The sequence below is a fragment of the Helicoverpa armigera genome, chromosome 25 (genome assembly GCF_030705265.1).
Source record: "Helicoverpa armigera isolate CAAS_96S chromosome 25, ASM3070526v1, whole genome shotgun sequence".
Taxonomy (NCBI): Eukaryota; Metazoa; Arthropoda; class Insecta; order Lepidoptera; family Noctuidae; genus Helicoverpa; species Helicoverpa armigera.
In genome coordinates, this window is record NC_087144.1 from 3,907,284 (window position 1) to 3,934,326 (window position 27,043).

A 27,043-nucleotide genomic window follows, 5' to 3' on the forward strand; every position below is an offset into this window, starting at 1 on the left:
GGGTTAAATTCAACTCAAATAGTGAAAGTTACGTAACAGTTTTAACTGTATGCTAACTAACCTAAATACTATTTTAGGCGCTTTTGATGTTACATTTTGGCGCTTTTAACTGGAGAAATTCAATGTTGCTATTTCGCATTGGAATAGAGTATTGTCATAAAAAAAGTATGTTAAGTTTTTAGGTAGGGTAGGTATAGGGAAATTATTTATTGGTTATACTTTTTAGCTTTATTTATTACTCGCTAGTCGTCCGTCCCGTTGTTTCACCCGCTTTCCGGTTGAAATGCTTTCGGTATCGAGATAAAACATAGCCTATGTTAGCCAAGGATAGTGTAACTTTCCAACCGTGGAAGATTTTTCCGAAGTTTAGTACATACAAACGAAATACGTTTCCTCTTTATTATATTAGCATAAGATAGTTCTTTTTGTAAATATTCGAGGGTATTTTAGGTGATGTACCTACGTACATATTCCAAGCCTAGAATATATGTCAATGTTCCAAGCTCTCTATTCTGTCATTAATATTGCATTATTTTTCAGCCAGTGTTTTCTAATGAAGTGAAACAGACATAAAACTCTTTAGTTTAGTACTTAAACAGTAAACTATGGTTGTAATGGCGTGCAGACTTTACTGTGGTGTGACTCTTCACGAGTGGACATTGTGATGACTTACCTGGCCCTGGAGAGTAACGGATGGCAGGTTAGTGTTACTATAGTATAGCTATCGGCACGGATATTGAGCTCTCGGCGGTAGAGTGGGGATCGCTTTGCGCACTGTACACATAAGGCAAAAAACCAATAAATTGCTTCTGCGCAGGTGAAGGTCAGGGCTCAATATCCGTGCCGATACCTTAATAATTAATTTATTAATACTCTATTTATTTATTTAACTTTCACGACGAGTGATGCGTACCTAGATGATTAGTGACATTTCACAAGGCACTCTCTATAATTATACCTTTACCGGTTTTTGTTAAGAAGGATGAACAAAGATTGTGTACATTCCGTTATGTAAATAAATGAATTATAAGTTCAACATTCCGCATACGGTACTTAGGTAATTTTCTTTGGTGAATCTCTTCCAGGTTATATTCTACTTATAGCGTGACTTACGAAAGATTTTCATTGTCAGGTATTTTTTAATTTTGGCTGTGTAAATGAATAACACATAGGTACTCGTACATACTTACAAGTCCCATCTCTTTATTAATTTCATGAATAAGGTAAGAAGTATCTAAAAATCCACGGAACTTCTAATATACCCTCGAAACGGGACATCGGAGAAACTGGCGTAAAATCACATTTTCCCACTGAAAACCTTATTTCTTCAGCGGAAGTGACGGCAAACTAAATAGTGGTGGCACCTGGCGGCCCGTGGCGGGAAGTGGGCTTTATTGGCGGAAATGGACCGTCCGACCGGTTATAGCAATTTACACGGCGTTCGCTACAATTTACTCTGTTGACTTTGTAGGAAACACACTTTATTTTGAGTTTGTTAGTGTTATTTGTAAGCTGTTTATTGTTTGTTAAGAGTTTTTTGTTTGTTTTTTGAGAGTGTGATGTTGTGTAGTGTAGGTGGATTTGGGGTCTAACCTCTTCACTGCTTACGGTACAGAAACAACGTGAATAAAAATATCTTCTTAGGAGAAAGAAGTAGATTCGTGATTAAATACGTTCTATATTTACGGCATGTTTTCATAAATAGGTACGGATTTCTATTGATTACTGATATAATTCTAAAAAACTCTTAAAATTAGTACGATCTTCATGGTTTCCATTAAGCTTACTACACACATACGTCCCTATGAATGAACAAATGAATACATGCTTCAGGCGTATTAACCCAGCTCCTTCTACAATCACTCACTGCAATGGAAGACATCTTGAATTCTTGACAGGTGTCATAAATGTCAAACTTGTTTTTAATTCGAAATTGAAAGTTAACGGTCGTCAATTACTTTTCATTACCAGCCAGCTTCGTAATTAATTTAAAACTATTTTGCAGGACCTTTTTTAACACATTAACACGATGTTCTTGCTAACGATTATCACCTTTTGACGTGTTCTTCAAGTGTTGGTACAATTTGTCAACTGTCATTTGTCTAGGCGAATAAATGACGGATGTAGTTGATAGTGTTGGGGTAGTATCGGCAATTTCATAATCGGTAGTTGATATCTGACAGACAAGAGATGGGAATGATTAAATGATGAATTTTGGCAATTAATTATACATAAAAAATCGCGCTGTCGTTGGCCTCTACTGCATTTGCATTTTCTTTTCTTTTTGTATTATACTCTAAATAAGAAGAGAAACGAGCCCTCGAAAGTCGGTCATACAATTTGAAAATCCACGCGTTTCCTCAAAATAAAAATACATAATTATACAAGTAACTTACGGGTCTTCACTGTTTGCGTCTGGAGACAAAAACGCTTTAAAAAGACAAAATTAAAGTCAAAACAACCCCTGTATTTTCAAAATGACCATGTGGACGTTAAACAGCTAAATAATTTGTAACATCACAAAAACATGACCAATTAACACATCAAAGTGACCCAAAACTAACAACATTTAGTCCCCCAACAATCGTAGATGTTATCGAATCGTATTAAAATCAAATTGCACGTTAAACTCAGCAATTTGTGGAGCGATCAGATAGCGCCCCCTAGCGAGTGCAGGCGCGCAACCGTGACTAAACGACCGGCAAGGCAGTGGTGATTGATGACAAATGTAAGTACATGGAGTTAGTAGAGTAAGGAAAATCAAAGGTTAAGCAGCCCTTGATAGGTAGGAGGTAGGAGGTAGGTGGCTCGTGGCTAAGGAAAATCGAAGCAAGCCTAGGCAAGGAAAGTTCAGGACTACTGATTGATCATCATCTGCCTAGCTTTTTTACCAAAACAAACTGTAGATACCACCAGGAACTCGACAGATACATAACAAATTGTGATTCGTATTGTACCTTCATTTTCTGTGACTGATGGTTTGCCCTATCAAAGGGCAAGCAGCTAATTGTGTGCTTGTTACATTGATATATGACCGTCTTCTGTATACCAAGATTATTTCTTGCCTCAAAGTACGATGAGACAAGACTTGAAGTCGATCCAGAGCAGTCAATTTTACCCCGTAAATCTTGCTGTAATGCTAAAGTGCCCCCAATTATCCCCAAAAGAAGATCTAACTTAGCGAAAAACTTGCAATGCCGTGCACATGATCTAATCTAACAAACTTCACAGCTTCCTTGCACAAAGACGTCTCTAAAATCAATTTGACAACAACTTAGTTACACTGACATCGAGTTTTCATTTCTGCGTGCAAGAGGCATGCAAAATCGCCTTAGGGGACGACCAGCTCACAGCGACCTCCCGCTCACTGAAAAATGTACTTTATCCAATGACGATATGGTTTATTTCGCTGTGTTGTGGGGTTCTAGTAAGGATGGGTGGTTGCCAGAAGATCATCAAGGTGTGTTTGTGGCCGTTTGGGCAATGCCACGGTTGGTATCCGCTGCTGAGGGTTCGTAATAGGCGAGGCAATGACGTTTTATGCTTACGCCGTTGCCATGGATACGAGAATATATTGATTTTCTAATGTTTTGGTACTGAGCGATTGCATGCATTTTAGAGTTGGTTGTTACTTAGAAGATTTTAGTATCGTATAATTTCGCAAGTACCATATGCATTTAAATGGGATAATTTTGGAACAATCCGTGTGAGAGGAGGCCTGTGCCCAGCAGTGGGACGATAAAAAAAGGCTGTAACACTAATTATAGAAACAATGAGCGTTTCACATAGATAGGTAGATGCATGTAAAAAAACAGGTAATGTACCTACATTTTTCAATTTTGTTCTTATGCTGCCTGCAGCTAAATTTAAGTCTTAGCATAGCCTAGCAAGTATTTGTAATTTACACAATAGGTAAACAATAAATTATGTAGTTGTTATGTATCACAAAAATTGTCCTTCACCAACCACAACCGAGTACACAGACCACAAGCTTATATACATTTCGCTGAACAAAAACCGCTCAGCATTAGCATATCCCTATATTGTCCGGAGCGGTGCGATACCTCGTCGCAGGCGCACTACCGCGCCTCGGGCGACGCGCGCAGCTGCCGGGACCGGTAATGAACGCACCCTGTATGCTGACGGCTTAGGAGTATAGGGGGTGGGGTAATGTTGGAGTGTTGTTTTTAGGGGGGATTTGGTTAAAGTCATATGGAGAAAAAATAAGCTGGGTCATTTTTGAAGTAGGTGGTGAATGCTGGTTATAAGGAGAAAGCATATGTAAGTTTATTTACATAGATATTTACAATAGATATTTACAATAAATATCAAAAACTATCCTAGTAAAACAAACCTATCCTAGTAAAAAAGCGTCAAAAAATTCGTCCTCATCGCTGTCAGGAGAAAGTATATTTTTTGGGATACATAGCACTTGGCCACACTTGAAACAATGTCTAAAGGGCTAAAGTCAGTCCATTCACATAAGTGATGATGTAGACTCCTTCGAAAAATATGGTCTGGAAGAACGTCTAAAAGGGTTTGGTCATTTCTTTTATATATGGGTGATGAGGTGGACTCCCTCGTGCATCGGAAAAGTAGCTGCTGATTTTCTTCCTAAATCTGACTACTCAGATGAACATAGAATGTTCGACAGTCTAGACCTTTTTATGTAACAATAGCTGCGCTGAGAAGATCATAGACATAGAGTATTTTAACTGAAGTAATCAGCTTCTGAAGTCTTGCTTGATCTAATTAATAACAGGTCTATAAAAGAGTGCTACGACAGTTATGGACGCTAAATTATTTAATGGCATGTACAGGAAAATGTCTACATACACAATAAATTGAAAAGTCCTACAGTTATAGCTTCTCATTAATTCATGTCTGTCTGATGTATGAGACCGTTTACAAAACGGTAGTAATTCCTCTTCCTTCTATTAATTTATCCAGGTTTTATTCGTCGTTAAATTAATAATTACTGGTGGCACTAAACTTATGCCTTGAACTATAAATTTTGTTACAAGACTTAGCTGAAGCTTGATAGAATTAGACATAGTTAGGTATGGGAAACTTCAGTTTTCATTACAAATGGTCTTTATAATGTTATTAAATGCAAAGGTGACTTTGATTTTTTGCCAAAACCTTTGCATTTTACGCCAAAACGGCTGAATCAAATAAGAAGAAAATTGGTAGGATTCTGAAGACAGAGACAAGCTACTTTTTACTAGTTCCCTTGGGACAACCTAGTTTTTAAAATGATATGGAAGTTAAGGACTAGGTACTTACTAATAATGTAAAGAAACTGAGCTATATTTTTTTGCCAATACAGTCAGCTTCTTTAGCACCATGTACTTAGGTATTTCTTTAATTCAAAACTTTCACAATATAACACGAAAAACCAAACTTAGGTACATCAAACACCATGTGTTTTGTGTTCCAGAGCACATTACATATTCGTGCGCCATAATAAATGTATCCGCTTAATTATTATTTTGAAAATATCCGCGCCTCGGGCCGGCCGCGCGCCGCGCCGCAATCATAACTCTTGGAAAAATAAAAGTAAAATGTACCCATGTTCACTTGTTCGTGGCTACACTTGTAAATGGGACAAAAGTTTGGTAAGTTATGAGAGTAGCACTAATATTGTAAAGGCGTTTGTGTGTATGTTAGTTATTTACGCGCAAAAGCTTGGATCAATTTTGCTTAAAAAAGAATAGCAAGCTGGCAAACTTGATTAAAAACATAGCAACTTTTTATCTGGGTGCAGGCTATTTCCATCGATTCCATTTCTAGGGTCTTACAAAGGTCCTACAAAGTTTGGAAATCTGTATGTTAGTTACGCGGAAGCTGGATCAATTTTGCTTAAGTTAGATATGCAGTAAGCTGACTGACTAACTTGATTCATAGGCTAGTTTTTTATCCGGGTCCAGTCTCTAGTTTCTTTGGGATGCTTTTCTTATTCGATCGGTTCGGTGTGTTTGAGTCAAAATTTTCCCCTTTTTATAAACCCATACATACATAAGCAACAATGTACTTATATGTACTACGCATATAGTAGTTAAGTATTTGATTGATTTTGAAGACATTTTTATTTAACGACTGCATCAGAAAAAGTATAATTTTTTTTTCAAATTCATCCATGTTTTAAACTGTGTTCATTACCTTCAATTAATCTTAAAAACATAAATAATTATAGGTACATTTCAGTGAACTATTTGCTAGGAAATAACGAGGTAGGTACCAGGAGATTAGTTATTAAAGAAGGTTTCGTACAACGGAGAGCTCGCCTTGCCATATTGTAATGGCTGCCGAAAGGGAAAGGGTTGCTTAACCCTTTGGCGCATAGACTTAGAAATGAAATAGATATGGAGTTACCTATTTATTTTGTATTTATAGCAGCTCATTTTATTGTATTAGAGTCTCCATGTATGAGGGAGGAAAAACAAACGACCGAATTTATACCTGCTCCTTTTCAAGAAGTCGGTTAAAATGAAAGTATCAGAAACAATTTTAAATAGGTACCAGATTAGAAATACGATGGACTATTAAAAACCTGGTGTCATGGGCGCATTCTTTTGTGTCACGAGAAATCACAAAATCAGAGTGCCTTTCAGTTGTCAGCGACTAAAAATTGCAAGAGACAGAAGTTTAAATAGTCAGTACATTTTGACATAATTTTTACCTATTGGTCTTTCTATAAAGAATAATTGTGATCACCATTACATTACATACGTACTCTTGAAAATACTTTTACTGTCTTCTCTATCAAAATAACCCAACACAAGTCTACATCGCCCTCCGTACATCGGCATTGTTACCGATCAATAGCTCTCCCGCTTAAATAACAATCATTCATTCACTCGTTCCTGCAGATCAGTTACATTCGTATTCCGAATTCAAATAGCTGCACAAAGCTGCGAGGTTATTTTAATTTTCATTATTTTGTGGTAGTGGTCTTTTGGGGGGAAGGTTTGATAATAGAAATTATGTTTAAATGTTTTAATTTTAGTAAGCAACGAATTGTACAATGTAAGTAAGTCTGTGATTTGGAAAAACTTAATGCGTTTCCACACTGGCTGATTTTCCGTGCGCAGCAAACCCCAGCGTATACACGTGACAGAATCTGTCATTGAGTTTCGATTCTTTGCCATGGTAGTAGTCAATTGTTATATAGCGAAGCGTGGTGTATCTTGGAAAAATCAATCTGAAAGCTCTTTTTGTGAAGAATTCTTATTTACAAAGTAAATATATTAGATAACTGTTCCTTTTCTTATCGAGTTTTCTCAAACCCTCCTTACGGTCCCTGACGTGGAATAGACAACCATTTATAACATAGTGTAGTAGCAACCCAAAACTTTAACAATATCTAATTTGTTAAAAACAATATTTGCTATAGCAACCCTCTAAATGAGAAAATTACATGGCAAAGGTGCGCTGCAATAATGCCTTATTCAGATGCAATTATTTATTCGATAAACTAACACAACCTCTTTGGTGGTAATAACTTCGAACTTTATTTGCAAAGCAGACGATTTTCAACCTTAAACTCATGGAAATAAGGGTTTACAGAAAGGCAAAGTTAATTTTGTGGTTCCTAATAATAGGTTATCGATATAAAATAATAATAATGTTTGTTATATGACATATCGCAATATTATAGTCACGAAGTTCTGTTAGACTGTTATTTATTATTTAAATTATCGCCATTATGAAATTATTGAGGTTTCTTATCCTCAATCACGGGTAGATTAGAGTAAAGATTATTTATTATGATTAGGTAATTATATGTTGTTATTTATGTTAATAATGGCTGTGTATTTGACGTTAAGATGACACAATTTAAGATTATCTATGCAAGTACTTGAGAAGTCAATATTTTCAACATCACTCAAAAACAATATTCTTGTTTAAGTGTTTAATCTTTTTCATTCTATCGATAAAAATATGTGTTATTCGATAGAGCCATAACAGAAAAGCTCAGAAGTTTTCTTTTAAAATAAAGCTTTTGAAGTAAGCTGTACGTAAATAGAAAAGATTTTCTACTGATAAAAAATAGTTTTGTTTTAATAATTACATTACCAATAAAAACTACAATAAGTGCTTTTATTTTTTTCAAATATAAAAAGCCGGCCTAAAACATTTTACTTCGAAAATGGAGTATTCAGCTCCTACCTACTGCCTACACTTCATTCTCAATTCAAAAATCACTTCGAACTAATATCAGCTAGGAAACATACAAACCTTCGCCTGTTTGCAAGCCCATGCAACGTGCAAAGAGCTCGGGCTACAACCACAAACAAAAGTCAATGGTATCACATTATCAGTACTACATAACTATAGAGCATTGTGCGATAGTTACTTCGCCATAAGCACCGGTGGAACGGCCTGGAAGCTGGCCACGCCTTGACGCACACCTTTCTCTAACTATGTACTGTATGTAGCTTTGTATAGTGCACTGTACATTGTGTCGGTACATCGTAAGTTTAGTTAGAAAAGTCAATGGTATAGTTATCGGCACGGATATTGAGTTCTCGGCGGAAGAGTGGGGATCGCTTTGCGCACTGTACACTTAAGGCAATAAACCAATAAATCGCTTCTGCGCTGGCAAAGGTCAGGGCTCAATATCCGTGCCGATAACTATACTATATAACTATACATCATTGTGCCATGGTTAGCTCGCCATAAGCACCGGTGGAACGGCCTGGAAGCTGGCCACGCCTTGACGCACACCTTTCTCTAACTATGTACTGTATGTAGCTTTGTATAGTGCACTGTACATTGAGTCTGTTGTACGGTTGGTACATTGTTAAGAACTTAGTTTGAAAATCGAATTAATAGTTGGGATATGTGTAAAATGTTTTGGGACACTTGACGGGTTTCTATGAATCTTATAAGATTTTCGTACCACCTAAAGAACGCTTAAAAAGGCATTTGAAAATAAGGTCGAAGAGAACTTCGTAAAAACGTTGAACTTTAATCAAGCGCTATTAGGTACAAAGTGAAAAATTACCTAGGTACATCAGTTTATGTCATATGGAACTTTTGAAGCTTGCTTGCTATTTATCGGAAACTTTAAGTTCTTTTTATTTTCTCGGATAGTTCCATGGATAGTTCATAAACCAATTTATACTCAACGAATAACAACAAACAGCAACTTTAAACAGCAACAGAAATTACACACGGCAGGCATGCAACATTACCCAGATGAGTAGGTGCTGCCAACTGCAGAGGCCTAATTGTGGCCCGATGCCCTGTCTCAGGGCGGTCATGATCTAGCCACACGACTCCCCCACGGCACTCGCTAAATACAGCCAACATAACAACGAAAAAATTCCCCACTTTTAATTTGACGTTTCGTAAAATTCCCGCCATAAACGGTAAAGGATTGTTTCAATCGTGAGAGTTTTTCGTTCGTGGAGAATTAAATGACTAGCGGAGGTGTTATAACGGAAAATTGACTAAGAAAGTAGCTCGCCAAAATGCGGGTGAGCGAGGGACGAGGAACGTTACTATTTTCACCCTTATAGGCCTTCCTTACACCTGTAATTTTTATAATACCTACCAAAAAATCATTGACAAATGTCTCAAAGAACCCGAACGCCTCGTTAGCTCACTCGTAACTGATCGTTTCGGTCATGCCCACCGTACGAATTTGCTTAATGTAAGGCGCCTGACCTACCTGCATTATTTCATCTCCGCTCATCGTTCCTTACTCCGTGGTTTCGTCAAATTCGTGAGTTTTTATTTAAGTTTACCGATGTTTTAGCCTTAGGGTCGGTAATTAGAAGGTCGATGCATGCATGGTGCATGTGACGGGAACTTCACGAGATCGTGATGCAGTTCATCAGGGATCGATGTCAATTGTAGGGATCGAATTGTTTTGGCTTAATGATGCCTGCATTCCAGACTAAATTGTTGTTACGTGGAAGTGGGGAGGTGAATTCGTTTAGCACGATTTTTTTATGTCTTATTTGCAAAAGGCAAAAGGGAGTATAAAGTTTCTTACAGGTACTTACACTCATTGCGTTTTGAAAATTAATGAAATGTTTATTATGGGTAGTAAGTATCTAATATTATGTTGCTAGATAGCGATATAGCCAAGATATTCCTAAATACATACTTACGTACTTAAATTCTTTTCACATTGAAAATTACTCAAAATGAAGTAGACCAGGTGCTTATTTGACATACCTACTCACAACGAAGGTTTAAGGTTTAAAAAGTTGCCAATTTATAAATACCAAATACTAACTAAGTGAAAGTTTTGATAGTCAGTCATTTCACTCACGATTAACCACCGAATTAATAAAACCACGTCACCACAAGCCACGAGCGTGTTAGCAGACGCGTTTGTTTGGTCAGTGACGTGACAGCTCACGGCCAGTGCGAGATCAAAGACGCAACCAATATGTGCTGTGATGCATGCGTGTCACGGAGGGGTGGCACTTATTTGGAGTCATTGTTCACTAAATGATTTCTAGGGAACTACGATGTACGATAACTAGGTATATGATACTCAAACAACGTTATGGACGATAAAGCATTTAAAGACCTTAATCATTTAACCATTGTTTATTCCTTTTTTCTCCATTAACATAAAAAAGCTTCTGTAAACAGCCTTGTAAGTGTTGTTCATAAAACGAAATCAAAATCGTATCGAAATTGACACAGGCTTTTTTTCAGAGACAAAGTAAAATATGTCCAGTAAATGTGAAGATACATCATGGATACAATAATCAATCGAAAACAATCTTCTCTTAGACCTATTTTTGATACAAGGTATTACAAAAAGTAGTTTACCTATGCAATAAGTCACCAGCGTGTTAGTAACGTGTTAGTAACTCGCGTGATTGCGTGTCGTGTGGACGATGACAGGCTGAAGATCAAAGGAGTGTGCTCCATTTTGTTATGTGCACTGACAAACGTGTGGGGAGAGATGGAATGCACTGATTATCGATAGAACTGAATTGGGAAACACTGTAAGATGAACATAAGAGTCTTGGCCCATTATTTTCGTGTCGAAATATGTATTTCGAAAAATATAACAAATTTTTACTGTTGAAAAAGATTTTTTATTCACACAAAACTTGCTGAAAATAACATTTTAAACTTATTTCTTCATATTCAGATTCAACTCTTTTCAGTTAGGGATCACCGCAATATGCGACAAATTCAACTTTGTACTCCGAAAAAAAAATACAAACAGCTGTCAACCACAACAATCGACATTAGTCACAGCACTATTAAAAAATGCACTGATAGAAATTTGTTTTTAATCGACCTCAAATTGGGCGCGAAATGACTTGGACCCTCCGGTGGGGAGCGATGGCTTCATTACAAACGCAGAATTAATATTCTAAACATTTATCATGTTCGTTCCTCCTGCCCTTATACGAATTTCATTTGGGGTCGGAACTGCCAGTCTTCTTCTATACGTACTTCTCTATTTCAGATCTTCTCATAACTACATCTTGCCTTTCTTGCCATATCGTCTACATATAAGCCATCAATAGTTTCTTTGGTTGTCCCCTTTGTCGTTATATATTTCCAACATTAGTAAAAAACGGATTTTCTCATCAGTCTCTTTTTAGTACTAATACAAAATAGCATTCGTAGCGTACATATTTGAATTAAGAATTCCAAATTCAACATCATTGTTTCCCTCCAAAATCTGACAGCTCAATTACATTCGGCCTCGGACGACATTTGTTCAAATTGCCCATGTTTTATAGATATTACCACTTTACATTACCAATGCTACAAAAAACTGTGACTTTTATGTACTGCTACATAGAGTTGAAAATGCAATGACAGGTTAGCGTTGTAGATGTAAATTTAAGTTTGTAAAATAGGTTCTTTTACGTTCCATTTCGCGGTTAACACAGCGTGTAAATGAGTTCTTTATCATGGCGTGTTTTAAGCGGTTGTTGATAAAGTTTTGTTTCGGGTGACACTGGAGGGTGAATAAATTAAAATAAAAGCTATAATGTAAAGGGAAACGGCTAATTACCATGTAGGTGTAACTAAATTACTTTGAAGTATTTGTGGGGATAATAAAGTGCTATGTTTGGATAGAAGCTTGCACTCTTGCTACCAAAGTCTTTTAATTTTTCTGAAAGACAAAGCGTAACTACATAAGCATTGGTACTTCTTTATGGATTATTCATCTGCCATCTGCCTAGCCTTTTCCCAACTATGTTGGGGTTGGCTTCCAGTCTATCCGGATGTAGAGCTGAGTACCAGTGTTTTACGAGGAGCGTTTTATGGATCATTATTTATTATTTGTTTTTGCTACACAAGTATCAATTTTGATTTCAATAACAAAAAAACTATTCACAAACTGCTTCAATCGCTTTTGGACTTTCTCTCGAACTTTCTACTCACAATTTTTGTTCTACAACAATAACGCTTCGGTATAATTTGCCCACTTATATACAGTTTAATACATAAAGACATTTCTCAGTGGATACATACGTTCATCTTGCACCTGCCATTCAAATCACGCCTACAGCACTTAACAGCAATAATGTTAAAGCTAAAATATGCGATTTTCAACCTTATCAACCGGCAATAAAGACTAAGAAATATAGCACTAGTAAAGTATTTGTCTTAGTAAAGCGAGTTATGGACAAAGATTAAGGATTCCATATTTATAGATGGGCACTAAGTAAATATTTTTTTTCTAAACTGCAAGCTTCTTATTTTATTAATCATGTTCCCGTTCCCAAATTGCATACTTATTCTCCTATTTATTTTAAGATTTATATTTTGTCTGAATATTTATTAAAAATTGCTACACCTTAAAACTTATGGAGATCTCATCAATATGGTTTATCAATATGGCATTATAATTTCTTCTTGTTTGATCTTTGTTTTTCACATTTAGGACATCATAATTCTCTTGTGCATTTCTGTTAAAATGTGAAGTTATAAAGATTCTAGAAAAAAACGAACTCTCCTTATTCTAACCTCTACACCAGATTTCATGTCCCAGATCCCACATATTCCAATAGGCACAATACAGACCCTATTGTCCAGTCCCATCTGTGGCACTCTCTGTCAGCCCGTGGCATACAGTTACCGAAGTGGCAGATCGCAAGCGAGGCCTGCAGGCATCATGGCGCTCGCTTCGTACGCAAACCGCATACGTTACTTGCCAGCTATGAAAAATATAACAATATCTGTATTGTTCAGTCAAGGTTAACTTTATTGTGCCCCTTCGTTCTTAAATTGGTTAAGAAGGTAGAAAAGGTTTTATATTTCTTGTTATATTGGGCATTTTTAAAAACAAACCTCGAGTTACAAAAAAACTGACACGCTCTTTTCATCTTCCCACCAGACTTTTGGACCTCGCATGATATCTAGTAGGCACAATATAACCTATTAACGAGTCAAGTCTACCATACTTCTTGACCCCGCATGTGGTAGTAGGCACAATTCATGACCTATTACCCAGTCCCATCTGCGGCACTCTCTGTCAGCCCGTGGCATACAGTTACCGAAGTGGCAGATCGCAAGCGAGGCCTGCAGGCATCACGGCGCTCGCTTCGTACGCAAACCGCATACGTTACTTGCCAGCTATGAAAAATATAACAATATCTGTATTGTTCCGTCAAGGTTAACTTTATCTGCAAATTAGTTGAGCAGGTTATAATAGAAGAGGTTTGAAATTTCTTGTCATATTGGGCATTTAAAAACGAACGTCTGGTTACAAAAAACTGACAAGCTTTATTCTTCTTCCCACTAGACTTTTGGACCCCGCATGACATCCAGTAGGCACAATATAACCTATTAAGGAGTCAAATCTACCAGACTTCTTGACCCCGCATGTGGTAGTAGGCACAAATCCTTACCTATTACCCAGTCCCATCTGCCCCACTCTCTGTCAGCCCGTGGCATACAGTTACCGAAGTGGCAGATCGCAAGCGAGGCCTGCAGGCATCACGGCGCTCGCTTCGTACGCAAACCGCATACGTTACTTGCCAGCTATGAAAAATATAACAATATCTGTATTGTTTAGTCAAGGTTAACTTTATTGTGCTGTGCACCTTTGTGTTAACGTGATGAAATTAAGTTAGAAGTAGAAGAAGAGGTTTTGACGTTCTTAGAAGGTTATGGTAGAAGATTTGAAAGGTTTGAAGTTCTTGTCACATTGAAATGTATAAAGCCGAATAAGTTTGACTATACCTAGCTAATAATGACGACTAAACCAGAATTTAGAAAAACTAAACGTAAGTAGTACGAGGTTTTGTTGTGATACTTGCCTAAGCATGAACGTAGGATAGATATAAGTAAACGATAGGGATGACCAAAGACACTTGAGAAAGAAAGAATGTGAAGACGGACAGTATGAAAGAATATATACCTATGCATTGTAACGACCAAAACAAAAAAAAGGATAAGGGCAGGAGGACTATAGACTATTGGATTTAGAACTTTCTAACTAAAGTGATCTCGTTCGTAACTATATTCCAGACCAAAGAAAAAAAAGAGGCCTATCTAACTCTAAACTTCGTTTTAAAATTCAGAAGTGCTTATCCCAGAAATAACTTTAATAAACAAAGCCTCTATTATAAGGAAACTTTTCCGTTCAAATAAGAACAATAATTTATAATGAAAAACTAAGCAGCTAATAACAAGTTGGAAATAGATTCCGAGAACTTAGAAAATTCTAAGATATTGTTATGATTCGGTTTATGAAATCATGGAAAAATAATATAGTTAACTTCTTGATATATATAGGTAAAGCTATTTACATAAACTACTTAGGTATTAAAAGAGAGTTAATCCTACGAAATAATTTGCCGTGGTCGAGATTTGATCTGGGGGATTTCCAAAATTAAATTATTATAAAACATGAGTTAGTGTAACGAAATCCATTTCGATTGTCGGCCAATGCGGCTTTTGTCCCTAAACAGATCATACAGCTGCGCAACTGTGCAGGACATATTAGAGTGCAGGCACATTTGCTTGGACACAGGTGCACTCACTATTCCTTCACTCTCATAGCCCGATGGGACGGCAATCCGACACGACCGGAAAGAGATCAGGCGCGGGACCGACACTTACGAGCTCTCCGATGCACGGGTGTATCAATCACCAACTTCCAGACTACGGGCTGTTCTTTATCCCAGTAAGTGAACAGTTTTTTCAGGATGTGGCTGAATTGGATAATGGCCTATTGGTTTCCCTAACTTGTTACGATGTTGAAGCAATATCTTAACATATATTATAATATTAAAACGGGACCAAGCTACTGTTACTCTACTATTTTTTCTCAACAGTATACGTGATTTATAACGCTAGCTACATAATAAACACATCATACTACAATAGGGCAATAATTACGTATAACGTATTGTGATGCAATTCAATAGGTTCCTCAAGTACTCTGTAGATGTTGACTGATGTTCCACTGTGTAGTACTAGACTCTTAGAGTGGATTTCACTGCCTATTTTTGTCTTTTTGTGTAACAAAGAGTACCTATTATAAGACTGTGTAACAGAGAGAAAAGTTCTTGGGTATCTTAGCAAATTCCTTGCCTGATCAATGTAGGTACAGTGTTGATCATGCCGATTACCTATTACTTCATTATTTGGCTCCATGCCCAACCTCATAATATGGCATTATATCGCACCCTTTTTGCGAATTCTTGCCGTCCAAGTTTTTAAAGATGTTGTACATGTGTGTTGATTTGTGTATCAAACAAGGTATAACGTGGGTTGTTTTACATCCAATCCATATTCAGAAATCTCTCCATCCAGGAACATGTTACAATACTGTAATACATATTGCACTGTTCCTTTAACCACAAACGATATAAATACATAGATATAATCTGACAACAATAAGTAACAACAGAATTAGCAGCAATACCGTTGTCGTCATTAGTCTACCACAGCGGTGGTCTATTTACTAGTACATAGTACGTTATGTACTTACAGGTAATTTCACAATATCCAACGATTATATGTTTAAGTAAATAGCACAGATACAGTTTATATTCTGCTGTACTGAGGAAGGTAATAGCCGGTGTTAGGGGGACCACGAGGTGGGTCTTTTGTGGAATGTCTGGTCTAGTTTTCTTGATAATGGGTTTATTTTTTTAAGGGGAAAAGCTTTATTTTATTGTAGAACAAAAACTTCTGAAATACATTGGTCAACGTTTGTAACAATACACCTTTTATGATTGCTCAAGTCTCTCAGACTATCACATACTTACTTTAATTGTTTAACTTTTTGCGATCTGCACATACTTAGATCGTACGAAATGCTAACATAAATCGGAATTTCGGGAATTCTGTTCTGTTTTTGCAGTCTCAATAATCACTTCCTGAGATGATCACTCAATCATCAATCTTTGAGTTCATTTCAACATATGACTTCAAAATTTCAGTAAGTCAAACAACCTTACCATTAATCCGAAATTTTCCTTAACACAACACCTTAGTTCTATCTTGAAAAACTCCAACCATTTTTTCACTAGAAAGTCCATTCCAATATTCTTTTCTACCAACACCACAGTCCTAAAAGTCCCACATCTCCATACCTCATGGAATCCCCACCCCGCAATAGTGTAGGTACAGTCAGTAGGTACGCTAGCCGCGGGCTGTCACGATGAATGACCCGCCACGCCGCCCATACACAATTTCACTGGACTGCGCTCATGAAAAACCTTTTTTTTCTTTCAACCTTTTTTGTAGCATGATGAGCTCCTTTTTTTGCGTTCGGATATTGTCTGTGCCTGTTTTGTCTTTGGTTCGGATGTAGGTGAAATACTGTTGGCTTAGTTTGTGCTAGTTAACTGGTTTTTGATTGAAGAGCGATTACTAGTCTAGTTATCATTTATGCGAACGAGAATACGGGCATAGAATGGGGTACATTCGTAAGTAAGTAAGTATTTGTACCTATCGGGTATTTGACATTTTTACTTACCAACTATATTCTATGTGGTATGATACCGAGGTAAACTAAGCAGATAACCTGATGCACATACCATTGAAAACTTCCAGATAGCCCGAAACCTAAATAAAACCTTACCATGCAAAAGATTCGCTTAAACTGAATACTAATATAGCAAAAATGCCATTAGGCTGCTTTATCTCAGAGTGAAGTTAAAGAAAGTCCAGACCATTTAAAAAAAAATCTGGAATAAAACGTCAACACACCAAAACCGCAAAAAGCGACAAAAACAAAACGCAATCATTTCAAGAAAAATCAATCACCACATGCGCCACAAAGTCTAAACAACAAACACACGAAAAAATAAACTATTCTTTTAATAAACTAGGCAAAAAACACAAAAGGGGATCTCCGTAGACCCCAAAATTATACCACGGGCCCGACTATAATCACCCTATCTCGGTTTTTTATCTGGGACCCACAAATCTAATATGAATAATGACAGGATCGCAGTGGACGTTACAAAGCGCCTATTTGGTACCCTTGTGTCATATCGACGATTTATTTCTGCCGTAATAATAATGATTCAAGTTTAATGTAGTTGTCGAACTAAATGTTACGATTTTGCTCTCAGTTTGAGTTATGAATCGTTGGTGTCTTTCGTGTTTAATTTGAGTTTCTTGGTTGGCTTTTGTTTGTAAATAGGTAGCGTTTTTTGGTAAAGTTTTAGATAGAATAATAAATATCGGGTGTGTAGTACCGACGATAGAATTGAGATGTGGTGCTGGAGGAGGATGGAGAGAATTAGCTGGACGGAAAGAGTTACTAACGAGGAAGTACTAAACAGAGTAGGAACTAAGAGGCAACTATTGCAAAATATAGAGAATAGGAGAGGAAAAATGATGGGAAACCTTATACGTCACGACGATTTTATCAAAAACATCGTGGAAGGGAAGGTCGAAGGAAAGAGAGGAAGGGGTCGTCCAAGATATAGCTACATCAAGCAAATTAAAGAAAAGGTGATGGTTGTGACGTATAAGGAAGTTCAGGAGTTGGCGCTAGATAGGCGGAAATGGAAGGAGCTGCACCGACAAGAGCTGGGCTCTTAAATTAATGATGATGATGAGTACCGACGAAGTTGTATACTATGTCTACATTAAGTATATAATAAAATAAAGAAATATAGAGTAAAGGCTGATAGAAATATATCAAAATAGAAAAAATGCTGCAGCAAACCCAAATAAAATTGGGACACAGGCAGGGATGAAGGTGATGAACTTCTAAAAGTATTAGAAGATATATGAATTTTAAGCTGCCGCACACCGCTTTCTTACCTCTCATAATTTACATAAAAAAAGAATTTGCAATCTAAATTAAACTCTAAATTGCTCCGATCCTTCAAGAAATTATTCACAACCCAAGCATAGGTTGTCAACACATTTCTGAAATCAATCAATTAGGCTCAGTACATACGCCGCACGGGTGCCGGCTCGCAGCGGGCGCGCCGCGGGGAGCGAGCGATGGCGCCTTTGTCTTAACGCGGGAACCTTTGAAAATAGAATGTCTTTGTTTTAATTTGGAAGTTGATGAGGACAATATGCTTTTTGGAAGGAGTGATTTGAATATGGAAGCTTCTGGCTGTTTCATTTTTTTTTTTACAAATAGGTCGTGTTTTTATCTTTTGCCAATGCATAGGTACTCTGTTTCGGAAGGTAAACTGTAGGTCCGGGCTGTCATTTGGACATCTTTGGCAGTCATTACGGGCGGTCAGAAGCCAGTAAGTCTGACACCAGTCCTACCTAGGGGTATCGGGTTGCCCGGGTAGGTAACTGGGTTGAGGAGGTCAGATAGGCAGTCGCTCCTTGTAAGACAGTGGTACTCAGCTTAATCCGGTTAGACTGGATGCCAACCACAACATGCTTAGTTGGAAGGCTAGGCAGGTGATGATGACCTAATTGATATAAAAAACTTGGACAGAAGAAAAACTTAGATATTTGTAGGAAACTTATTAAGGCGGGTCGTTTGTGTAATTTAAATGAAAATATGATAGCGGATAGGTAAGCAAGTAATAAAAACATGATTATTTACGGTGGACGTATCTGAAAGTAATTAGCTTTAATTTATTGACTTTCAGGGCGATGAATTGTAATTAACTTATCGGTACTTGTATCTAGCATGTTTACCGAGAAATTATAATAAAATTATCCTTGTACAAGAACTGTTTAGCTCGCATTAAACACATCTGCTCGGAATTATTTCAAAGGGCAATCTAGACACACGGCAGTGTGTCCGCCAAGTTCGAGCAAAAAAAAGCGACACACCGGCCGTGGGTTATATTACACGAACCATTTCGGGCCAAATTCGACCCCCCTATAACTCAAAATCTATTTTATTTACGCATATCAAATTTCTCGTATCTGTTGAGACCCCCTCACTTATCTAAAATACAAAATTTCATTAATATACCTATTGTAGGTCTTGAGATATTGACGTCAGAAAATCGCTATTTTTACTATACACTCACTGACTGACTGACTGACTGACTCACTCATCAAAAACCTAGACCACTTCCAATGGTCGTATTGACTTGAAATTTGGCATGGAGGTAGGTCTTTATGTCAAGGTAAAGGGAAAAATCTGAAAATGGCCAAGTGTGAGTCGGTTTCAAAATAATGAAGGTGTTTTATATCCAGTGTAAATGTATACCCCTAAGGAACTAAAACGAACTAAATTTATCTATATTTATATAATATATCTTCGAATGGTCGTACCGATCTGAAATTCGTTACAAAGGTTTGTATTTAGTCAAAGTAAAGTAAAAATCTGAAAACGGCCAAGTGTGAATCACTTTCGAAAATAACGAATGTGTAACTTTGATCCACGAACATAATATATGATAACATGTCATGTCAGTCAGTTGGTAAATCTAGTCCATTTAGTTAATCTAGTTAATTTCTTTGTAAGAAGCATAGTGCATATTCACAAATCTGAAAGATAGTATAAATGAGACATTTCTTTAACTAACTTAATCATAAGAAAAAAATTAAATAAACAACCTTACAAAAATAAATGAAATCCCACCCAAAACAAAAATGTGAAAGACTGCCAAGTTCGATAAAATCGGAATGCTTCGCCTATAAAAGAAGTGAGATCTGAATAAGTACCAAGTTCCATACAAATACCTCAGTTAAAAATAGTTACTTTTAATGATGTTACTTGGCAAGTTTTAATAGAAAATTAAATACTTGATTCATTGCATTTAGTAGGTTTATAACAAGGTGTGTGAAAACTTGCCAAGTAACATCATTAAAAAGTAACTATTTTTAACTGAGGTATTTGTATGGAACTTGGTACTTATTCAGATCTCACTTTATCTTTCACAGTTTTATATTTACCACTCCATAAAATAAGGTAGATTGTATTAAATTGATCTAAAAGTTTAGACTTTAGTTAGACTTTGTAAGAATTTACTATGCTATGATTTTGCTGTCAAACCTATTTGTGGAATTTAGCTGATCCGGATGAAACTACTTAGATATACTTAAGTATATGTTTTATTCGGGTTCGCTCAGTAACATCCCTGGGGTTCATGTAACTCAAATATCATGCAAATCGATTCACCGTGAAGTGTAGCGTGACAAATGACTAGATAGTCATTTTACTATTTGTAACTTTAAGGATTAGTCAGGATTAGTTTGTTTTGTACCTACTATTTTGATGTAGGAACTTATATGAATGTCTTGATCATCGGTCCAATATTGTCCAGAACATGACGGTAACTAACTAATCAGTTGACTCTATCATCATCGTCAAATCAGCCTATTTACGTCCACTGCAGAGCCTCACAGATAAGAATAACTGAATTGAATCATTATTTTATGAATTTGTATGAAAAATTATATCAAGAGTTTTTGTACCCTTAGTGTAGTGCCTACTCAAATGCAGTATAGGAACATTTTTTATCAACTATCCCTTCGTCTTCCTAATTCACCCACGATAATTACGGCTAGCACTAACAAGCTAAATGCTGAGAGCTGTCAGAATTAATAAAGTAGAGGTATCGAGTGTCGCCGCGTGGCGCACAATGGCGCACAATGGCGCAATGTTTTTTATTCGTGGCGCGTAATGGGTGCCGCGTGGCGACACGAGGGCGTATTGTAGACCACGAGTGACGTTACTCTATAAGCTCTATGATACCGTAACAAAGTAGGTAAGTACTTACTCTATTTCATATTTTGTTTCTTACATTTCTGGCCACGTGTGTTTTGTATGAAAAAAAATATTGAGTTGTTTTTTTTTTTCATGGAGTGAGATTAGGGTGATGTGTGTAGGCTACTTAACAGGTCATGGATAGGTTACGTTTTATCTTGTTTCATGGTATAAGTAGTTTATTCCCCTTTATGTTCTAATGTTACTCTGTTATGTTTTTCTGACTTTCACAAACTTAATTGTTTTATACAAAAAGACGCACTTTAACTGAAACACACAGATCGAGATTATAAGTACCTAATGAAACCCCAGAGCAGAGTATTTACATTTTTGTATAAGTAAAGCGTATTACAGCAAATGGCTTTAAATCACAGTTTAATCAAGTTAAACGCGTTCAAAAAATACTCGCTCTTCAAGTTTCTTCTTTTAAACATTCATAATTCGAACCCCGTATGTAACCTCCGTACATTTTTCGCGGAAATATGCAAAATAAATGCATAGAGCACGCGCCACCTGCCAGTTCAATTTGAATTTTGAATTTGGAATGCTTTTAAAACTTATCTGGCGTGATGCGATTTGCGGCACGCAAGCGATGCGAGGGCGCGAATCGGAGGGAATCGATGCTTGAAATCACATTCGATTCGCGATTTAAAATCATTTTTGCTCCTTTGATATTTTGTGCTATCTGCCGATGTCTTTTTGAATCGAAAGAAAATGCAATTTGTGATTGTAAATACGTATGGTCAGAGCGTATGAAATGTTTTTGTAGTGGATGTTAAATGGTCTTCCGTTCATTTGCATTGAAATTAATAATTCCTGATTATTTTATTCTTCTATTCACTTTCAGTCGTGAAGCTGAAATGTAGGTATATTTTCTAAGAATGTACTTACACCTACATATTGATTTATATTATTAATGTTATAGATACATACGTAAGATAACTTTCAGGTACTTCAATATAATCAAGTTTTCATTATCATCATCTATTCTAAGGACATAGCACCTAAAATAATTATTATACTTAGGTACTTATTATACCTTTCCATTAATGCTTCGACATGATCCATTATCTGACCCTTTCTAACAGACTTGACGTCCATCGACACACCTGTTCGATTTCGAGTATCGAATTAACATAATCGATTTGGGGGTAAGCCACGCAACGTGCTCTATGATAATGCACAACCCTACTTGATACTTATAAGTAGTACCTACCACAGATTACTTAATAGTTTAGTAGTACTTATCTACTTGAATTCCAGTGCTCTAAGGTAGACTTTTTGAAGACATATTTTTCTGTGAAAAGTCTGAATTATAACATTGAATGTCAAAATCATAATATATTTTCCTAGAACCAATTCAATAAAAGGCATTTTGCGGTTTTCCTGTAATTTACTAACAGTCACTTTTGTCGACCCCTTACCCCCACAAACATAGACTAGACTACTAGACTATTATTTTTTTCATTGCAGGCATGGAGGTTCTTCCAAATAGTTTTAACATCAGCAATCCCGACAGAGTCATTTCAGATTCATGCCAATTATTGTATTAAAAGAATTTGGTAGTTAATTCGCTGTATCGTAGAGCTAATAAATCAGCAGATAATGTTACCGTACATGAGTGATCGCTCAACAGTCATAAATCACTTTTTGGGGATGAATGTGGTCAAATTGCCGTCATATCTCAATGTTGTGAACTCTGTGAAATTAGATTTTTGAATTTCGAGCGTTTTTAAGAATTATGACGTTGATGCTATTGGCTTTGTAAAAAAACTGAGTAGGTACAGAATTTTGACTGTTTTTATTCTTGCATAAAAAGGCTTTTCCAAACCTTAGCTGTATCTGTCGCAATCATTTAAATAAAACCATCATTGTATTTCCAAATTGCTAATCAATGTTATATGTAAGATACGAATGAGATACACTTTGGACTTTTGGTAGCTGTTGATAAAATATTTATTAACTTTCATTTTGCAATTACTCAGCTGCATCCGGGTAGATTGCAAGGCGACCCCAAAATTGTTAGGAAAATCAGAAAAATATAGCCACTTGCTTAAGAAGAGATCTACATTACTCTTAAACCGAAACCATTTCAATCCACTTTTCTCAGATCTACATCGCACATTAAATAGCAATTACTCTGAAATTTTCGAAATTCTAAATTCTGGGGACTTGCGTGCGTCCAAGCGTTCAAGATGGCGGTGCAATCAATCAGTCAAATTATATTGTCTTAGAGAATCGAGCCAAATCGTCCCGATCCGGGCCCCAAAGTTTACCACGACGGATTAAATTGATCTAAATGGTACGTAATTGTAAATATATTATAGTATTTTATAGATTGAGTGCGTTTTACGTTTCGTTTTTTAGGTTATCTTGTTGTTCGTGACTTATGGTTTAGTAAGAATGTCTTCTCTTAAAGTTCTCGTCAAGTAAGTACCTAAATGTGGTCCTATGTAAAGTCCATTTTCATCTATGAAAATTACTGTTACAGCCTTTTTATCGTCCCACTGCTGGGCACAGGCCTCCTCTTACACTCTATGAAAATTGTGGAGCTATATTTTTTGTAAGTAAGTATTTACTAAGCTATCGCATTGACACTAGCGCTGCGTCTGCGGGACTTCTTTCGTGAAATGGACTTTAGTCAACCATTTGACGTCCTGCGCATGCGTAGTAGTGTTTTGTTCGGTTTTGACTATGGTAAACAGTTCCCTAACTAGGTGCGACATTAGCATCTTAAAAATATAAAATTGGTGATTTGCAAGATCTTTTTATAGCATTAAAGTTTTACTTAAAAACGGAATACCAAGAATCGATCCCTGACATTTGACGAATTAGTGACTAAATCGTGACACAACCAACCTCTTAACACAAATTAGCATAATGCACTACAATTTAATGTTATCACCAAATAAATCAATAGTCAATTACTTAAAAAAACTAAGACGAAATGCAATCGTGCATCAAAGTTTTTTGTACAATCAAAATATGAGAGGTTGCCACGGAGTAAGGAAAGATGAGCGTAGATGCGATAATGCAGATAGGTCAGGCGCCATCTTCTAGGTCAAATTAGTACAATGGGCATGACCAAAACGATCCGTTACGAGTTAACTAACGACTCGTTCGGGTTCTTTAAGACATCTGTCAACGTTTTTGGTATTTCATAAAATGGTCGGGTTCAAAAATAGCGGATGAGGGCGAAAACAGTAATGTTCCTCGTCCCCCGCACTGACGCATTTTGGCGCGCTACGCTTTCTTGGGCAATTTTCCTTATGGCACCTCCGTTAGATATTTTCTTATATCTCCATGGAGGTTACAGTCAATCGGGCCATTATCAGATTAGTCAGATGATCCTTTAGTCGAATTATAATAATTTAGATTCGTGTTAGTCGATTCTTTTTGTACTCGACTAAAATACTCGGATCGTTTTGAAAAGTAAATTTTGATTGATAGAGTTAATTTTGTATTTTTGTTAATGTAGTGAGATCATGAGGCTTACTCGCGTGTTTGGTATTTACTGTATTTGTATGCATGTGTTTCTATGTGATGTTTATTTCTCGTGTTAAGATGCATTTGAGTCTATTTGTTATATGCCGATTACAGATAACTAGCTGTCCACCGCGGTTTCTATCGTGTACCCATGAAACTTCTTCCAGCAATTTAAAATGGTTCAGTAGTTTACGTTTGAAAGCGCATTACATCAATCACCAACTTTCAACCTGCTTTGTGAAAGTTTATCAAAACATACAAAGCGATTTTGGCCCGGCAAGAAAATCGAACTGGAGACCCCGTGCACATCACTTGCTCTAGCGATTACTAGACCCACTCAGCACTATCTGTAACAAAATCACAAAACAAACGCGTTAATGCTTAGAAACAAACCCGACCACACTAACACCCAAAATCAACGTAATCACATTATGTTCACAAAAAAACTTCGGTATTTTAATGTGCCTTTAAGTATAGGGTTTTCACCCATTAATGTCGCAGACCACGTGGTGCCTGACCCGCCATAGTTCAACACAACCTTTTTTACAACAAAATGTTAATAACATAAAAATTATAATTTTCCCTAATTATGGATCGTTTCGACAAAATGTTAGTGGATTTATATGTTAATACAGTTTCAGCAGTCGGCCTTATGATGATTCTTATCTTATCATGCCCAAATCTGGCTGCTTTAGGTTGTACGCATTAAAACCTTTTTAGAAGTTGCCTCTTTTGCTGATCTGCAAAAAAAAGTTGACGTCAACTTTCCCGCCCAAGTTGTTGTGTTGCCTAGCAACCGCGGAGCTGAAGGATTTACCTACAGGATTGCATGTATAAATCAACAATTAAAATGTCAATGTAAAGCTATTTAGTAATAACGAAGTTAATGTAAGTATTATTAAAGAAGACAGTAATAAATACCTAGGTACATCTAAATTATTGCACAATGCTAATTTAAACAAATAGCTTGAAGACATTAGACAAGTAATTTAAAACGTAAACTACAATAACAAATCTGACATTTCCACCTTCACTAAAAAAAACACAACATCAACAAGATTTAAAAGGTGAAGGTGCCATACCGCTCTCGAACCAAAAAACTGAAGTTTCCACAAACAATATATTTATTGTTTTAGCCATAAACTAAAGCCAATGACTATGTTTAGCTCAATTACAGGTGTGGTCCAAAGAGGCGCAATTATAAACCGTTTTGTGATATACCCGACCTCAATTATGAGAGGTTCCTATTGTTTTTGTGCATTTTTATTGATTTTCTAACCTTTGACGTCCTTTTGAGTGGTACTTTGATTTTTGAAGGCTGTAATTAAATAATATTGAGGTAAGGTAAAAAAGTTAACATTTAAAAAGCAAAGCTGCGAAGGAATTGTTAAATGCTGAGACATAATATTTCCGCTACATAATGTTTGGTCGTATCTAAGGAAACAAAAACTGCTTTACTTAACTTTTCAATCATTTTGCATTATGTATAGTTTGTAATTATTGGTCATCTGCGGCATTTGTCTGTCTACGTGTTCGTGATAAGTATAATCTAAAACTGCGGCACAGATTTTCATACCATCAACTGGGAGTATACTTGCCCAATAGGCTAACATAATCTTCTAAACTTAAACCATATACATAGAAAAAAACTCTCGGAATACAACCACAAGGCCACTTGACATTTCTTATGGAACTATGCACCTTAATCAGCTGACTATCTCAATTATACGACATTATCATCAGTATCATACCCTAATTGTGACCATCACATCATACCCAAATAATAGAGGTGTACCTCGCGTGCGTCCCCAAATACCTCAGTAATTGTACCCAACACGAGTCTTTCGGATATTTCGGATTTCTACCAAATTATACAACACTAGTTTGACGGAATTCCTTCTCATAATTGTCAGGTGGCCTATCGTTGTTCTTGTTTTGTTTTTAGTTTCTCCATGTTGGTATTCGATTCGTCGGCATTCCGATCGAAATTGAATCGGTGATTAATCGAGAATTTGAACTTTAATTTAGGAACAATATGATTTATTGGTAACGATTTAGACTTGTTTAAAACTTAAAACTTATCGGCATTCTTTTAGAATGTCAAGAAGCTACAACAAATTAAGTACCGATTCTTATTTAACGAAAATATTAAACTAATTTACAAAACACTATTAATAAATCCGGAAATGCGTTACGAAAGGCTAATGATAAAAAACCGGCCAAGTGCGAGTCGGACTCGTGCACGAAGGGTTCCGTAAATTACAGTTAAATCAACCTATCTCAAAAACTATAAGCGATACTTTGATCAAACCAAAAATCGTTGAAAGAGTTAATTAGCATGCATCACCTCTATTTTTTTTAGAATTTTATACCCCGTAGTTATAAAAATAGAGGGGGGGGGACATACTTTTTACGACTTTGAGAGCTGATATCTCAAAAACCGTT

General features: G+C 36.5%; 1 protein-coding gene across 2 annotated transcripts in view; it reads left to right on the forward strand.

Moving 5' to 3' along the window:
• Window positions 1-625: 625 nt before the first annotated feature.
• Tfap-2 (Transcription factor AP-2) overlaps window positions 626-27,043 on the forward strand; it is a 100,386-nt gene continuing 73,968 nt past the window's right edge. Inside the window, exon 1 of one of the 2 annotated variants that reach the window (XM_064041514.1) lies at window positions 626-700. In XM_064041514.1, the coding sequence (XP_063897584.1) occupies window positions 665-700 (36 nt within the window). In that variant the 5' untranslated portion in view covers window positions 626-664. The remainder of the gene's footprint in view (window positions 701-27,043) is intronic. The other variant, XM_064041512.1, reaches the window with a different exon arrangement.